Raw genomic sequence first — 18313 nt, forward strand, 5'->3', positions numbered from 1 at the left:
CCTGCGGGGTGGCAGCCGTGGCACCTGCAGTGCAGCATACTCGCATGCTTACTGTGTTAAGAATAAATGTGCTTGAGGTTTTCCTGAGGTGCATAAAAAAAAAAAACTTTTAAAATGTCACTCACCGCACCTGCACGGTAGCAGATATCAGTGTATATAGAGGTGATCCGATAGCCGCTACTGCATAGGTGCCAGCGGCGCCATCTTGCTAGAAAAGAAAAAAAAATCCTCCTCCATGACGGTGCCGCCGGCACCTGTGCAGTAGCAGATATCGGATCACCTCTATATACACCTATTGCTGCTACTGCACAGGTGCGGCGGGCGCCATTTTAATTTTTTTTTTTATATACTCCTCATGAAACAGGATAACCTCAAGCACACTTATTAACAACACAGTGAACATGCGACTATGCTGCGGCGAGGGGGCCACGGCTGGTGCCTGCCTGCGAAGGGATTTTTTTTAGCAGTATGTACATACAGTATATTCATTATGTAAACTAGGGGGCCGGTCAGTGATGGATCAATAACCTATGAGAAGCTGCATTATTAATACCTAATCATTGACTCCCCCCCCCCCTCCAAAGGCCGCCCCAGAGTATGGAAATCTCATGAACTCAGACCTACCCTACCCCACAAGCAAGATATATGGAGAATATGGGAGATTGCTGTCATATGCAGTAAACGGCCATTATTTGCCAGAAATGTCTGCAACTATTTAATGCTGTTGTAGGCCACTTAGCAGCTTCCTGGACAAATTTTCTTTAGGTCTTGTCATCATTTTTTGTGGGAGATCCAGCTCTAGGTCATGTCACTGACAAATTTAGGCCACATCTGGGATACTGTATCCTAGTGTACTGTAGACTGTAGTAGACTGTACTCTATGATATATCTAATGCCTGGTATAGTATGCACCCTTTTGCTGACTTATCTTTCAACAATGAGATACCTTTGGTGTGTTCTAAGCTGTGCCATGGCTTCTGCTCTACAATGCAACGTATAGAATGTCAAGAAAATCCTACTAGAACAAGACAACTGTACGTGACGTTAATCAAAAGCACTGTAAATGATGGCAGATGTGCATTGACTACTATTTAACAGGAGTTTAATTGTGATTGGCTAATTCTAAACACATTCCCGATTGCAGGAGGGTATTGACACTTATGAAACCACACTATTTTAGTTAATTTTGTTACTTTGATTTCTCCACTAAAAATTGTTTCAGTTTGTTTCTCAATGGATTTGTACAGCATATGGGTTGTAAGTCAAGGTAGAAAAAGTTCTGAAATTACTTTTATTTGTGTGCTTTTTTATATATGACAAAAACCTGCCATATTAACAGGGGTGTGTACACTTTTTTATTCACTAAAGCTGATATCTATACAAAAACAGTGAAACTGTGTACATAAAGCACATCATTACTACACTGAAGGGAAATAAGAATTAATGTTGATGGGTGCCATAGATATCAAAAAGGTTGTCATATACAAAGTGAACAAGAAGTTTGCCACTTCAAAGATCGCACACCTATTGTTGACGGGCACCCATATAGTGGTTGGAATTGTTGTTTTAAAAGAGTTCTATGTATACCTTCTTATTTCTGTTCACACTAAGAAAATAAGCACTTTCAGTTCCCACAAAAGGAGGTCCCCATGACCTTGTATCATCTCCAGAGCCTGTAAAAAAATAATATAATTCCATGTTATACATCCAAAAAATACTTTAAAAATCTGGCACAAAAAAGCCACATAATAATAATATATAGACCCAAGTACTTTATTTACTAATTGATCTTGACACGGTAGCTATATCCAATGGAAAGACTCTAGGGCAGACAAGGCCACACGCATGCCTTTGTTAGTTTCAGTGCGGTTCACGGACTAGGACAGTCAAAGGGCCGGAAACTGTGGCATCCCGTAGTCACCACCTCACCCAGCATCTCATTTATGCCAGTAGCTGCATCATCAAGAGTACAATGATGGAGCAGGTTGCGGGATGCAGTAACGGACAAGAGGCAGAGCAAGCGTTAAAATTAACTTTACTGTAACAGGGGTATACTCCACACAGGGAGAGGGAAAAGTATAAGCAGGTGATAGTAGCACAATCTGTGTGCTGGGGGAAGCAATGAGGGAAAAAGGACATCACGACTGTTCATTAAGAGTAAACTTATCAGCCCGATGGCTTCCTGCGTGCAGAGTTCTTGATGTACACGGTTGTGCCGACATGGTCAGCACGCGGAGGGTCCGGTGTAGAACTGTGGGTGTTGATGATCTCGTTCCTGGTGGTGAAGAAGAGTCCTCAACATCTTGCGCAGGGTCCTGAGTCGCCGAGAGAAGAGAAGTCTCCCACACTGTAGGAGCTTGATAAAGCTCGGCAGTATTAAGCGGGCAAATAAGGGTTAAGTTCTATGTAAGTCACCTGGTATCCCTTAGGCGGCACGCACGCATTATTCACGGACCCGTGGCATTGAGTACCTTGAGCAGAAGGAGTCACGGGCGAAATACATTTCTCCGGTCAGTCTTTGTAGGTGGCAGCAGGGACCAAGTAGCACAGACCTACGCTGTCACGGTTCTCAGAGGACGGAGCACCAAACTTCCCCTGCTGCTCTCTGTGTGTTCCCGCCAAGTCTCCCTGCCGTTTCGCGCTCTCTACCCTTTTTATCCTAGCTACGCCCCCTGCTGTCGAGTGCAAAGGTCGGTCCAGTTCTCTAAGCTTTCCCCCAGATAACAAAGGTGACAGTTCCGACAGTTCTGGACCAGGCACGAAAAAGGTACCCCTGGTCCGGTCTCTCTTCTTACACAGACACCCATCAGCTCCTTCTTCCCTCAGAGACTGTGCGTCTAAGAGAACACCATGTGCCTGTATAGGGTTGCCCTACTGTGCTCTAAGGGGCTTGTGTGAGAACATCATATTGTATCCTGGGTGGCCCATGTGGGGCATTACACTGTGCCCTGAAGGGCCTGTATCGGGACGTTATACTGTACCCTAAGTGGCCTGAGAAGGGGACATAATACTGTGCCTTAACGAGGCTGTGTAAAGACATAATACTGTGCAAAGGAGCTATGTGAGGACATCACACTCTGAGAGAACATCATATTTTGAAAGGGGCTTTGTGAGAACATTATACTGTGTGAGGGGACATGATACTGTGTGGGGGCATTTTAGGACACTGTTCTGTTTGAGGGGCTGTGTGGGGACATCATACTATATAGGGAACTGTGTAGAAACATCATACTGTGTGGGGTGCTTTCCAAGGATATCATACTGTTTGACGGGATGTATGGGGATATCATGCTGTGATGGGGCTTTCATACTGTGTGGTGGGGCTTTCTGCGGACATCATACAGTGTAGGTGGAGGGTTGGGGAATTTTGGGACATCATACTTTTTGAGAAGCTATGTGGGGACATCATAAAAAGTGGGGAACTGTCTGGAAATATAGTATGTGGGGAGTTGTGTGAGGATATAATACTGTATTTTTGTACAGTGGGGGTATTATTTTGTGTTCGGAGCTGAATAACAGGAGTGGTATGATTAACCCTTTTACCACCGAGGTTGGTTTGAACGTTAATGACCAGGCCAATTTTTACAATTCTGACCACTGTTCCTTTATGAGGTAATAACTCTGGAACACTTCAATGGATCCCCGTGATTCTGAGAAAGTTTTCTAGTGACATATTGTACTTCATGATCGTGGTAAAATGTATTTGATATGACTTGCATTTATTTGAGAAAAAAATGGAAATTTGGCGAAAATGTCGTAATTTTCCAAATTTGAATTTTCATGTCCTTAAATCACAGAGATATGTCACACAAAATACTTAATGAGTAACATTTCCCACATGTCTACTTTACATCAGCACAATTTTGGAATTTTGAAAATACTGCTAGTGTGACGGCAGCCTAATACTGATTAAAATTAATCCTTGGTTCATGAAATACATCTTGTGGTTGTTGTTTAACCCCTTCATGACGGAGCCCTTTTTCGTTTTTGCATTTCTGTTTTTAGCTCCCCTCCTTCTCAGAGCCATAACTTTTTGACATTTCCATCAATATGGCCATGTGAGGGCTTGCTTTTTTCAGGATGGGAAAAAAAATCCAAGTGCACTGAAATTGCAAAAAAAAATGCAATTCCACAACTGTTTTTTTGGATTTTTTTTTACTAAGTTCTCCAAATGTAAATAAATTTAAGTGGACACCTTCAACTAATATAGAAGTAATCAGTAAGGGTGGGACCACTTTAGTGCATGTAAAGCATGAATATATCAACAAAACCAAAGAAAAGAGTACATGCTATCAGGACTCGAATGAAAAGACCCGAAAGAGGACCCTCAGCGTTATAGTTCTAGAGCCCCCAAGGGCGAGTGGACCTGATGGAACCACCCCCTATACAGGGAGCGTTAGGGGGAGGCCCAAATTGGAAGGAATCACAACGGCTGGAGCCAAAGGGGCGACTAAGGGTAAATAAAGAGAGGGAAGAGACTGGGGCATGGAGGCGGAAGATGAGAACAGAGAACAAACGGAAACTATGGAATATGGGAGGTATATGGGGCCAGGAGGACCAGAGACAGAGCGGTGGCACGATGCTGCAAAAGAGGAACGAAAAAGGTAATGACTAGCAGGAATAAACGGAACTAGTAGGCAGGAGTGGACACAGGGCGGGTATGACCGAGACACTGAGCAGGCACGGCAGAGACACGGAGCTGATACGACAGAGACACAGGGCTGGTACGGGAGAGACACAGAGTAGACACGGCAAGACACAGGGCTGGTACGGCTGAGATACGGGGCAGACACGGGTGAGACACAGGGCAGGTATGGCTGAGGCGCCAAGCTGGTACAGCTGAAACATGGGGCAGACACTGGTGAGAGACAGGGTTGGTACGGCTGAGAACGGAAGAGCGAACAGAGAAAGGGAGCCAGGGAACAAGGGAGTATGCCAGCAGGAAAACTAGCGTAACCCGCGAAAGATAACCAGGCAACTTATCAGTGCTGACACCGAGAAGAAATACCCGATGGGCACTGCCATGATGGGGCGGAGCCAGCGGGTCGCGACCTCCAAGAGGGCTTAGCGGCGGGAAAACGCGACCGCGCATGCTCGAATCGCTGACACGCCACGACCCTGAGAAGACAGACGGGGAGTAGCGAGGGACCCCGTCGGAGATGCGCTGGAGGCAGGCGACGGATGGGTGAGTATCCGCAGACGTGACACATGCACAGAGTCAGGATCACCACAATAAGTAAATACAAATGTTTTTATTTCCAAACCAGAAAGCCACACACAATTTTAAAAACATCTAAAACATCCAAGGGAACATACATATTAGATCCAATATTTAGAATATAATAATCACAAGAATTATATAACCATTGGTTACACAAGTTCTCCAAATGCTAAAACTCACCTGCCGTTTTGATTCTCCAGGTCATTAAGTGTTCATAGACACCGTCTAGGTTCTTTTTTAAGCGATGAAAAAAAATCCAAAGTTTGTTAAAAAAAAAATTGCTTCATTTTCCGAGACCCTTAGCGTCTCTATTTTTTGTGATCTCAGGTTGGGTGAGGGCTTATTTTTTGTGTGCCGAGCTGACATTTTTAGTGAAACCATTTTGGTTCAGACACATCTTTTGATCGCCCGTTATTGCATTTCAATGCCGCTTAGCGATCGGGTTAATTCTTTTTATAGCTTGATAGAGTGCTTGATAGATCATGCAATTTTGAAAGCGGCAATACCAATTATGTTTATGTTTGATTTTTTAATTGTATTATTTTGAATAAGGCGAAAGGGGAGTGATTTGAACTTTTATATATATATTTTATATATATTTTTTAAAACATTTTTTTTTTACTTTTGGCATGCTTCAATAGTCTCCATGGGAGACTAGAAGCTGCCATAACCTGATCAGCTCTGCTACATACAGTCGATGATCAGATTGCCTGTATGTAGCAGAATTCCTCACTTGCTATGAGTGCCGACCACCAGAGCCCACATCAAAGAGGGAGACAAGACATGCACGGTACTAGTACGGCGTGAAGGGGTTAATCTATATTTGTAGCTTTCAGTTAATGAGATTCTCGTGCTTCAGGGCGGCCTGTGGGGGGCTTTATGTGGATCTGTGCTTACATGTTCATCTTTATTGGCTCTCGATTTTACAACTTTCTGTGATTCTTAACCCTTTCTGTACCCATTAGTCAATATGAGGACACATCACCTCCATGTCTTTCTGAAAAATGTCATCCCCAAAACTCAAATTCAACTATTTGCATATCCGACATACAGTAGAAGAGCGCAAGCAACCTCCCAGTACTGTGCGATCCTGTATGCAGCAAGCATGCATTCCAGAGGAGACAAGGATGAGAGCGCGCCCGTGCTGGCATTGTGTGTGTGCCCTCATTCTGCCCTGTATTGACCATTTACTGTGTGATTCTGTATGTTGTGACAGAAAAATCAAAGCGTGCGAGCACTTACACTGCGAATGCTGTCAATCAAGCAGAGGATGCTCATTGTGGGGGCAGAATGGTGCACTGATTGCTTGGACACAACAAGGCTGCATTGAGGACTCCTAAGTAGCATATGTAATAAAACTAAAGTAGTGAAATACACACTACAGGTATAAAATTTATAGGGGCTAAGTTCTCTATATGACTGTGTTAGTAGTTTAATTTGTACAAAATAGTGAATAAGTCATGGAATGTTTTCATTGTGTAACAAGTTTTGTTTGCAAGTGCAATAAATAATATCATACTAGCAACTCATTCACCTTTGCTCTTTGTGAAGAGTAAAACAGTCTTTAAATAAACATTAACAAGCTAAGCTTTGCTTCTGTCATTCATTAGAGGCCTCTTTCGAAAAACTGCTAACTTAGGACTTACAGATTGCCACATTAATATATCAGCCAAGTCAGAGTGTAACTGTGAACATATATACAGTATATATACATTACAGACCAAAAGTTTGGACACACCTTCTCATTTAAAGATTTTTCTGTATTTTCATGACTATGAAAATTGTACATTCACACTGAAGGCATCCAAATTATGAATTAACACATGTGGAATTATATACTTAACAAAAAAGTGTGAAACAACTGAAATCATGTCTTATATTCTAGGTTCTTCAAAGTAGCCACCTTTTGCTTTCATGACTGCTTTGCACACTCTTGGCATTCTCTTGATGAGATTCAAGAGGTAGTCACCAGGAATGGTCTTCCAACAATCTTGAAGGAGTTCCCAGAGATGCTTAGCGCTTGTTGGCCCTTTTGCCTTCACTCTGCGGTCCAGCTCACCCCAAACCATCTCAATTGGGTTCAGGTCTGGTGACTGTGGAGGCCAGGTCATCTGGCGTAGCACCCCATCACTCTCCTTCTTGGTCAAATAGCCCTTACAAAGCCTGGAGGTGTGTTTGGGGTCATTGTCCTGTTGAAAAATAAATGATGGTCTATGTTGTGAATTCTGTGGCCAAGCTCCCTCCTGTGGTCATGAGTGGTACTGCGGCTTCTGAGTTTCCTTCCTCAGGTGATAAGGTTAAGTCGTTAGGTGCTGCTCTATTTAACTCCACCTGGTGCTTTGATCCTGGCCTCCAGTCAATGTTCTAGTATTGGTCTTGCTTCCTCCTGGATCGTTCCTGTGGCCTGTTTATCCTGCATAAGCTAAGTTTGCTATTTTTTCTGTCCAGCTTGCTATATTTGTTTTTCTGCTTGCTGGTAGCTCTGAGACGCAGAGGGAGCACCTCCGTACCGTTAGTCGGTGCGGAGGGTCTTTTTGCCCCTCTGCGTGGTTCTTTGTAGGTTTTTGTGTTGACCGCAAAGCTATCTTTCCTATCCTCGGTCTATTCAGTAAGTCGGGCCTCACTTTGCTAAATCTATTTCATCTCTGTGTATGTATTTTCATCTTACTCACAGTCAATATGTGGGGGGCTGCCTTTTCCTTTGGGGAATTTCTCTGAGGCAAGGTAGGCTTATCTTTCTGTCTTCAGGGCTAGTTAGTTTCTCAGGCTGTGCCGAGTTGCATAGGGAGCGTTAGGCGCAATCCACGGCTACCTCTAGTGTGGTGTGTTAGGATTAGGGATAGCGGTCAGCAGAGATCCCACGTCTCAGAGCTCGTCCTTAATTTTTGGTCTTTGTCAGGTCACTTGTGTGCTCTGTATTTCTATGTCCATTGTGGTTCTGAATTACCTGTTCATAACAGTACTGGAGGCCCAAAGTACTAATGCTTCTCAATAGAGGGAAAAGAGAAGTTCTGAGACCATTTTTTTTTCTTTGCACTGTGTTCTGTCTCTCTTTTCCCCTTTACATCAGGGTGGTTCAGAACACAGGTGTGGACATGGACATTCAAGGTCTGTTCTCTTTGATGGATAATCTCGCTATAAATGTACAGAATATTCAAGATTTAGTGGTTCATTATCCTATGTTAGAACCTAAGATTCCTATTCCTGAGTTATTTTCTGGCGATAGAGCAAAGTTTGTGAATTTTAAAAATAATTGTAAATTATTTCTGGCTCTGAAACCTCGCTCCTCTGGTGACCCAGTTCAACAAGTTAAAATCATTATTTCTTTATTACGTGGCGACCCTCAAGACTGGGCATTTTCCCTTGCGCCAGGAGATCCTGCATTATGTAATATTGATGCGTTTTTTCTGGCGCTCGGATTGCTGTACGACGAACCTAATTCAGTGGATCAGGCAGAGAAAAATTTGCTGGCTCTGTGTCAGGGTCAGGATGAGATAGAGATTTATTGTCAGAAGTTTAGAAAGTGGTCCGTGCTCACTCAATGGAATGAATCTGCGCTGGCAGCTATGTTCAGAAAGGGTCTCTCTGAAGCCCTTAAGGATGTCATGGTGGGATTTCCTATGCCTGCTGGTCTGAATGAGTCTATGTCTTTGGCCATTCAAATCGGTCGACGCTTGCGCGAGCGTAAATCTGTGCACCATTTGGCGGTATTATCTGAGCATAAACCTGAGCCTATGCAGTGCGATAGGACTTTGACCAGAGCTGAAAGACAAGAACACAGATGTCAGAATGGGCTGTGTTTCTACTGTGGTGATTCCACTCATGCTATCTCTGATTGTCCTAAGCGCACTAAGCGGTTCGCTAGGTCTGCCACCATTGGTACGGTACAGTCGAAATTTCTTTTGTCCGTTACTTTGATCTGCTCTTTGTCTTCCTATTCTGTCATGGTATTTGTGGATTCAGGCGCTGCCCTGAATTTGATGGACTTGGAGTATGCTAGGCGCTGTGGGTTTTTCTTGGAGCCCTTGCAGTGTCCTATTCCATTGAGAGGAATTGATGCTACGCCTTTGGCCAAGAATAAGCCTCAGTATTGGACCCAGCTGACCATGTGCATGGCTCCTGCGCACCAGGAGGATATTCGCTTTCTGGTGTTGCATAATCTGCATAATGTGGTCGTGTTGGGGTTGCCATGGCTACAAGTCCATAACCCAGTATTAGATTGGAAATCAATGTCTGTGTCCAGCTGGGGTTGTCAGGGGGTACATGGTGATGTTCCATTTCTGTCTATCTCATCATCCACCCCTTCTGAGGTCCCAGAGTTCTTGTCTGATTACCGGGATGTATTCGATGAGCCCAAGTCCAATGCCCTACCTCCGCATAGGGATTGTGATTGTGCTATCGATTTGATTCCTGGTAGTAAGTTTCCTAAGGGTCGATTGTTTAATTTATCTGTACCTGAGCACGCCGCTATGCGGAGTTACGTGAAGGAGTCTTTGGAGAAGGGTCATATTCACCCGTCATCGTCGCCATTGGGAGCAGGTTTCTTTTTTGTGGCCAAGAAGGATGGTTCGCTGAGACCTTGTATTGATTACCGCCTTCTAAATAAAATTACGGTTAAATTTCAGTACCCCTTGCCACTGCTGTCTGATTTGTTTGCTCGGATTAAGGGGGCTAGTTGGTTCACCAAGATAGATCTTCGTGGTGCGTATAATCTTGTGCGTATCAAACGAGGCGATGAATGGAAAACAGCATTTAATACGCCCGAAGGCCATTTTGAGTACCTGGTTATGCCAGTCGGACTTTCTAATGCTCCATCAGTGTTTCAGTCCTTTATGCATGACATCTTCCGAGAGTACCTGGATAAATTCCTGATTGTATACTTGGATGATATTTTGGTCTTCTCGGATGATTGGGAGTCTCATGTGAAGCAAGTCAGAATGGTGTTCCAGGTCCTGCGTGCTAATTCTTTGTTTGTGAAGGGGTCAAAGTGTCTCTTTGGTGTTCAGAAGATTTCATTTTTGGGGTTCATTTTTTCTCCTTCTACTATCGAGATGGACCCTGTTAAAGTTCAGGCTATTTATGATTGGACTCAGCCAACATCTCTGAAGAGTCTGCAGAAGTTCCTGGGCTTTGCTAATTTTTATCGTCGCTTCATCGCTAATTTTTCTAGCATTGCTAAACCGTTGACTGATTTAACCAAGAAGGGTGCTGATGTGGTCAATTGGTCTTCTGCTGCTGTGGAAGCTTTTCAGGAGTTGAAGCGACGTTTTTCTTCTGCCCCTGTGTTGTGCCAACCAGATGTTTCGCTTCCGTTCCAGGTCGAGGTTGATGCTTCCGAAATTGGAGCAGGGGCTGTTTTGTCGCAGAGAGGTTCTGATTGCTCAGTGATGAAACCATGCGCCTTCTTTTCCAGGAAATTTTCGCCTGCTGAGCGAAATTATGATGTTGGCAATCGAGAGTTGCTAGCCATGAAGTGGGCGTTCGAGGAGTGGCGTCATTGGCTTGAAGGAGCTAAGCATCGCGTGGTGGTCTTGACTGATCACAAAAACTTGACTTATCTCGAGTCTGCCAAACGGTTGAATCCTAGACAGGCTCGTTGGTCGCTGTTTTTCTCCCGTTTTGACTTTGTGGTTTCGTACCTTCCGGGCTCTAAAAATGTGAAGGCGGATGCCCTGTCTAGGAGTTTTGTGCCCGATTCTCCGGGTTTGTCTGAGCCGGTGGGTATTCTCAAAGAGGGGGTAATTTTGTCTGCCATCTCCCCTGATTTGCGGCGGGTGCTGCAAAAATTTCAGGCTAATAGACCTGACCATTGCCCAGCGGAGAAACTGTTTGTCCCTGATAGGTGGACGAATAAAGTTATCTCTGAGGTTCATTGTTCGGTGTTGGCTGGTCATCCTGGAATCTTTGGTACCAGAGAGTTGGTGGCTAGATCCTTTTGGTGGCCGTCTCTGTCGCGGGATGTGCGTTCTTTTGTGCAGTCCTGTGGGGTTTGTGCTCGGGCTAAGCCCTGCTGTTCTCGTGCCAGTGGGTTGCTTTTGCCCTTGCCAGTCCCGAAGAGGCCTTGGACGCATATCTCTATGGATTTTATTTCGGATCTCCCCGTCTCTCAAAGAATGTCGGTCATTTGGGTGGTTTGTGATCGCTTCTCTAAAATGGTCCATTTGGTGCCCTTGTCTAAATTGCCTTCCTCCTCTGATTTGGTGCCATTGTTTTTTCAGCATGTGGTTCGTTTACATGGCATTCCAGAGAACATCGTTTCTGACAGAGGTTCCCAGTTTGTTTCGAGGTTTTGACGAGCTTTTTGTGCTAGGATGGGCATTGATTTGTCTTTTTCCTCGGCTTTCCATCCTCAGACAAATGGCCAGACTGAACGAACCAATCAGACCTTGGAAACATATCTGAGATGTTTTGTTTCTGCTGATCAGGATGATTGGGTGTCCTTTTTGCCTTTGGCTGAGTTCGCCCTTAATAATCGGGCCAGCTCGGCTACTTTGGTTTCGCCGTTTTTCTGCAATTCTGGGTTCCACCCTCGTTTCTCTTCAGGGCAGGTTGAGTCTTCGGACTGTCCTGGTGTGGATACTGTGGTGGATAGGTTGCAGCAGATTTGGACTCATGTAGTGGACAATCTGACTTTGTCCCAGGAGAAGGCTCAACGTTTCGCTAACCGCAGGCGCTGTGTGGGTCCCCGACTTCGTGTTGGGGATTTGGTTTGGTTGTCATCTCGTTATATTCCTATGAAGGTTTCCTCTCCTAAATTTAAGCCTCGTTTCATTGGTCCATATAGGATTTCTGAGGTTCTTAATCCTGTGTCTTTTCGTTTGACTCTTCCAGCTTCTTTTTCCATCCATAACGTGTTCCATAGGTCATTGTTGCGGAGATACGTGGCACCTGTGGTTCCATCTATTGATCCTCCTGCTCCGGTTTTGGTTGAAGGGGAATTGGAGTATATTGTGGAGAAGATTTTGGATTCTCGTGTTTCGAGATGGAAACTCCAGTATTTGGTTAAGTGGAAAGGTTATGGTCAGGAAGATAATTCCTGGGTCTTTGCCTCTGATGTCCATGCTGCCGATCTGGTTCGTGCCTTTCATGTGGCTCATCCTGGTCGGCCTGGGGGCTCTGGTGAGGGTTCGGTGACCCCCTCCTCAAGGGGGGGGTACTGTTGTGAATTCTGTGGCCAAGCTCCCTCCTGTGGTCATGAGTGGTACTGCGGCTTCTGAGTTTCCTTCCTCAGGTGATAAGGTTAAGTCGTTAGGTGCTGCTCTATTTAACTCCACCTGGTGCTTTGATCCTGGCCTCCAGTCAATGTTCTAGTATTGGTCTTGCTTCCTCCTGGATCGTTCCTATGGCCTGTTTATCCTGCATAAGCTAAGTTTGCTATTTTTTCTGTCCAGCTTGCTATATTTGTTTTTCTGCTTGCTGGTAGCTCTGAGACGCAGAGGGAGCACCTCCGTACCGTTAGTCGGTGCGGAGGGTCTTTTTGCCCCTCTGCGTGGTTCTTTGTAGGTTTTTGTGTTGACCGCATAGCTATCTTTCCTATCCTCGGTCTATTCAGTAAGTCGGGCCTCACTTTGCTAAATCTATTTCATCTCTGTGTATGTATTTTCATCTTACTCACAGTCATTATATGTGGGGGGCTGCGTTTTCCTTTGGGGAATTTCTCTGAGGCAAGGTAGGCTTATTTTTCTGTCTTCAGGGCTAGTTAGTTTCTCAGGCTGTGCCGAGTTGCATAGGGAGCGTTAGGCGCAATCCACGGCTACCTCTAGTGTGGTGTGTTAGGATTAGGGATTGCGGTCAGCAGAGTTCCCACGTCTCAGAGCTCGTCCTTAATTTTTGGTCTTTGTCAGGTCACTTGTGTGCTCTGTATTTCTATGTCCATTGTGGTTCTGAATTACCTGTTCATAACAGGTCTAACTAAACGCAAACCGGATAGGATAGCATGCCGCTGCAAGATGCTGTGGTAGCCATGCTGGTTCAGTATACCTTCAATTTTGAATAAATCCCCAACAGTGTCACCAGCAACGCACCCCCACACCATCACACCTCCTCCTCCATGCTTCACGGTGGGAACCAGGCATGTAGAGTCCATCCGTTCACCTTTTCTGCGTCGCACAAAGACATGGTGGTTGGAACCAAAGATCTCAAATTTGGACTCATCAGACCAAACCACAGATTTCCACTGGTCTAATGTCCATCCCTTGTGTTCTTTAGCCCAAACAAGTCTCTTCTGCTTGTTGCCTGTCCTTATCAGTGGCTTCCTAGCAGCTATTTTACCATGAAAGCCTGCTGCACAAATTCTCCTCTTAACAGTTGTTGTAGAGATGTATCTGCTGCTAGAAATCTGTGTGGCATTGACCTGGTCTCTAATCTAAGCTGCTGTTAACCTGCGATTTCTGAGGCTGGTGACTCAGATAAACTTATCCTCAGAAGCAGAGGTGACTCTTGGTCTTCCTTTCCTGGGGTGGTCCTCATGTGAGCCAGTTTCTTTGTAGCGCTTGATGGTTTTTGCCACTGCACTTGGGGACACTTTCAAAGTTTTCCCAATTTTTTGGACTTACTGAATTTCATTTCTTAAAATAATGATGGCCACTCGTTTTTCTTTACTTAGCTTCTTTTTTCTTGCCATAATACAAATTCAAACAGTCTATTCAGTAGGACTATCAGCTGTGTATCCACCAGACTTCTGCACAATACAACTGATGGTCCCAACCACATTTATACGGCAAGAAATCCCACTTATTAAACCTGACCGGGTACACCTATGAATTGAAAGCCATTCCCGGTGACTACCTCTTGAACCTCATCAAGAGAATGCCAAGAGTGCGCAAAGCAGTTATCAAAGCAAGAAGGTGGCTACTTTGAAGAACCTAGAATATAACACATAATTTCAGTTGTTTCACACTTTTTTGTTAAGTATATAATTCCACATGTGTTAATTCATAGTTTTGATGCCTTCAGTGTGAATGTACAATTTTCATAGTCATGAAAATACAGAAAAATCTTTAAATGAGGTGTGTCCAAACTTTTGGTCTGTACTGTATATATATATATATATATATATATATATATATTATATATACAGAGCAAACGTATACATATACACTGCTCAAAAAAATAAAAGGAACACTTAAACAACAAAATGCAACTCCAAGTCAATCACACTTCTGTGAAATCAATCTGTCCAGTTATGAAGCAACACTGATTGTGAATCAATTTCTCCTGCTGTTGTGCAAATAGAACAGACCACAGGACCACTACTTTCTCATTTGTGCAAGGAAGAACATGAGGAGCAGTGCCAACACCCTGCAAAATGACCTCCTGCAGGCCACTAACATCCGTGTATCTGCTCAAACGTGACAGAGTCTGGAGACGCAGTGGAGCAAGTTCTGCTGCCTGCAACATCCTCCAGCATGACCAGCTTGGCAGTGGGTCAGTAATGGTGTGGGGTGGCATTTTTTAGAGGACTGCACAGCCCTCCATGTGCTAGCCAGAGGCACCCTGACTGCCATTAGGTACTGGGATGAGATCCTCAGACCCATTTGTGATACCATGTGCAGGTCCAGTGTTGATCAGGTACTTACCTCATATGCATGTGGACTTTTACTTGTCACATAGGCATTCTAAACTTACCTCTGGATCTCTGACCTGCGGTTCCACTTGTTTGGTTATTTTCATTGTCAGATTACTCTTTTTGCTTCGTACAAACATTCCCCCACTTTTTAATCCAATAATCTAATAAAGTACATTTTTTTATTAATCTCTCGGTTCGTCTATGTTTTTTCTTTATCTGTTTCACATACTCTAATGCACTGAACCTTCTGACTTAATCCCTTTATGCAAACACATGTGTCGTTACAATACTGACACTGTGTATTGTTATCTACATATGCTTCAACTGAATCCAATAAAGCACATCTGGGACATCATGCCTCGTTCCATCCACCAACATCACGTTGCACCACAGACTGTCCAAGAGTTCACTGATGCTTTAATCCAGGTCTGGGAGGAGATCCCTCAGGAGACCATCCGCCGCCTCATCAGAAATATGCCATGTGTTGTAGGGAGGTCATACAGGCACGTGGAAGCCACACACTGCTGAGCCTTAAGGTACCTTCACACTAAACGATATCGCTAGCAATCCGTGACGTTGCAGCGTCCTCGCTAGCGATATCGTTTAGTTAAACACACAGCAGCGATCAGAATCCTGCTGTGATGTCGTTGGTCGGGGTTAGAAGGCCAGACCTTTCTTTGGTCGCTGGCTCTCCCGCTGACATCGCTGAATCGGCGTGTGTGACACCGATTCAGCGATGTCTTCACTGGTAACCAGGGTAAACATCGGGTTACTAAGCGCAGGGCCGCGCTTCGTAACCCGATGTTTACCCTGGTTACCATCCTAAAAGTAAAAAAAACAAACACTACATACTTACCTAACGCTGTCTGTCCTCCAGCGCTGTGCTCTGCACTCCTCCTGCACTGGCTGTGAGCGTCGGTCAGCCGGAAAGCAGAGCGGTGACGTCACAGCTCTGCTTTCCGGCCGCTGTGCTCACACAGACAGTACAGGAGGAGTGCAGAGCACAGCGCTGGAGGACAGACAGCGTTAGGTAAGTATGTAGTGTTTGTTTTTTTTACTTTTAGGATAGTAACCAGGGTAAACATCGGGTTACTAAGCGCGGCCCTGCGCTTAGTTACCCGATGTTTACCCTGGTTACCTGCATCGTTGGTCGCTGGAGAGCGGTCTGTGTGACAGCTCTCCAGCGACCAAACAGCGACGCTGCAGCGATCTGGATCGTTGTCGGTATCGCTGCAGCGTCGCTTAATGTGAAGGGGCCTTTATTTCCTTGTCTTGAGGCATTTCTACTGAAGTTGGATCAGCTTGTAATTTGATTTTCCACTTTGATTTTGAGTATCATTCCAAATCCAGACCTCCATGGCCTATTAATTTTGATTTACATTGATCATTGTATGTCTTATTGTTCTCAACACATTCCACTATTTAATAAATAAAGATTTGCAACTGGAATATTTCATTCAGTGAAATTTAGGATGTGGTATTTTAGTGTTCCCTTTATTTTTTTTTTAGCAGTGTATATATACAGTGCCTTGAAAAGTATTCATACCCCATGAACTTTTCCACATTTTTTAACGTTTTACCCACAAACTTAAATGCATTTTATTGGGACTTCATATGATTTATAACACAAAGTTGCAAGTATTTGTGAAGTGGAGAGGAAATTATACATTGTTTCTAATTATTTTAAAAATATCAATCTAAAAATTGTGACGTGTATTTATATTCGTTCCCCTGTAAACTAATATCCCTAGGCATATTTATGAGTGACTAATTACATACCAGAAGTCACATAATTAGTAAATGGAGTTCACCTGTGTGAATTTATTCTTAGTAAAACTACAGCTGTTCTCTAAAAGTCTCAGAGGTTTGTTGGAGAACATTAATCATGTGATGAAACAGCATCATGAAAACCAAGGCATACACCAGACTGGTCAGTGATAAAGTTGTGGAGAAGAGTAAAGCATGGCTACATTATAAAAAAAAATAGCCCAAGCTCAAAACATCTCACGGAGCACTGTTCAACCCATCATCAAAAATGGAAGAAGTGTGAGACAACTGCAAACCTACCAAAGGTTTGTTTGAGAACATTAGACATCAAACATCATAATGAAAACCAAGGAACACACCAGACAGGTGTGAAGTTGTGAAGAACAGTAAACAGGGCGAGGTTATAAAAAAAATTGCACATTCTCAGAGCATTTCAAAGAGCACTGTTTAATCTATCATCCAAAAATGGAAAGAGTATGGGACAACTGCAAACTTATCAAGATATGGCCATCTACCTAAACTGACAAACAAAGAAAGGAGAGAACTAATTAGAGAAGCAGTCATAGTCACTATGGAGGAGCTGCAGAGATCCGCAGCTCAGGTGGGAGAATTTGTCCACAGGACAACTATTAATGGTAAACTACATAAATATGCCCTTTATGAAAGAGTGGCAAGAAAAAAACAATTTGGAAAGCAAACCATAAGAAGGGGACACAGCTGTCATTTCAAATAAGGTGCTCTGTTCAGATGAGACCAAAGTAAACCGCTTTGGGCTAAATGCAAAATCTTATGTGTAGCAGAAAACGAACATGGCACATCACTCTAAAAAGACCATCCCCACGATCAAACATGGTGGTGGTAGCATCATGCTGTGGGGATACTTTTATTCAATGGGGACAAGAAAGCTGGTCAGAGTTGTTGGGAAGATGGATGGAAAAAATAAAAAAATAAATGGAACTAAATACAAGAAAATGCTTGAGGAAAAATGTTAGAGGCTGCAAAATATTTGAGACTGGGGCATAGGTTCACATTCCACGAGGACAACCCTAAACATACTGCCAGAGCTACACTGAAATGGTTTAGATCAAAGCATATTTATGTGTTTTCAATGGCCCAGTAAAAGTTCAGACCTAATTCCCATTGCAAATTTGTGGAAAGACTTGAAAATTGCTGTTCACAGTCGCCTCCATCCAATCTGTCACAGGGTTACCGTGACACTGTGGAGCCAGAAGACCACAGAGTCTGATTGCTCCTACTCCGGCGCTGAGAAGAAGCACTTCTCCTTCATGTATTTATTCTGGATGAACAGAGGCTAATCAGCCATGTTGGAAATTCCTGTGTTCACAACTGAGCTTGGTTAGCCACTCTTTTCGCCTTTAGAATCTGGGCTCTGTTACAAATTCTTGTCAGAGCAAACCTTTGCTGCATGGCTAATGGAGGGAGAGCATGTCATAAGAGAAGGAGAGTTGGAGGAGTTATCTGTGACTGTTGTTTGGTTTCTATATTTGGTAATTCCCTATTGAGGAGAAACGGGGTCAGTGAGTGCTCTCGTCCGCTGGCCCGGCTGTCTTTAGCAAGACTGCATGGACCACGGCTCATTCCACTGAACGCCCGCTCTATCTCCCAGTGGGCAATACACCACACAGACAACACAGGGTTAAGGTAAAACAGTGCAGCAATACTTTATTGAACCACAGCACACAATAGCAAACAGAACAATCCCAACATGGCTGGAATTGCTTGATTACATGGGCGCG

At 44.0% G+C, this 18313-nt stretch overlaps 1 protein-coding gene across 1 annotated transcript in view; it reads right to left on the reverse strand.

Moving 5' to 3' along the window:
- Positions 1–18313, reverse strand: part of SUGCT (succinyl-CoA:glutarate-CoA transferase) — a 1605135-nt gene that overhangs the window by 1561020 nt on the left and 25802 nt on the right. Inside the window, exon 4 of the mRNA XM_069730210.1 lies at positions 1588–1673. Coding sequence (XP_069586311.1) covers positions 1588–1673 — 86 coding nt within the window. The remainder of the gene's footprint in view (positions 1–1587; positions 1674–18313) is intronic.

The sequence above is a fragment of the Ranitomeya imitator genome, chromosome 6, assembly GCF_032444005.1.
Source record: "Ranitomeya imitator isolate aRanImi1 chromosome 6, aRanImi1.pri, whole genome shotgun sequence".
In the NCBI taxonomy this organism is placed as follows: Eukaryota; Metazoa; Chordata; class Amphibia; order Anura; family Dendrobatidae; genus Ranitomeya; species Ranitomeya imitator.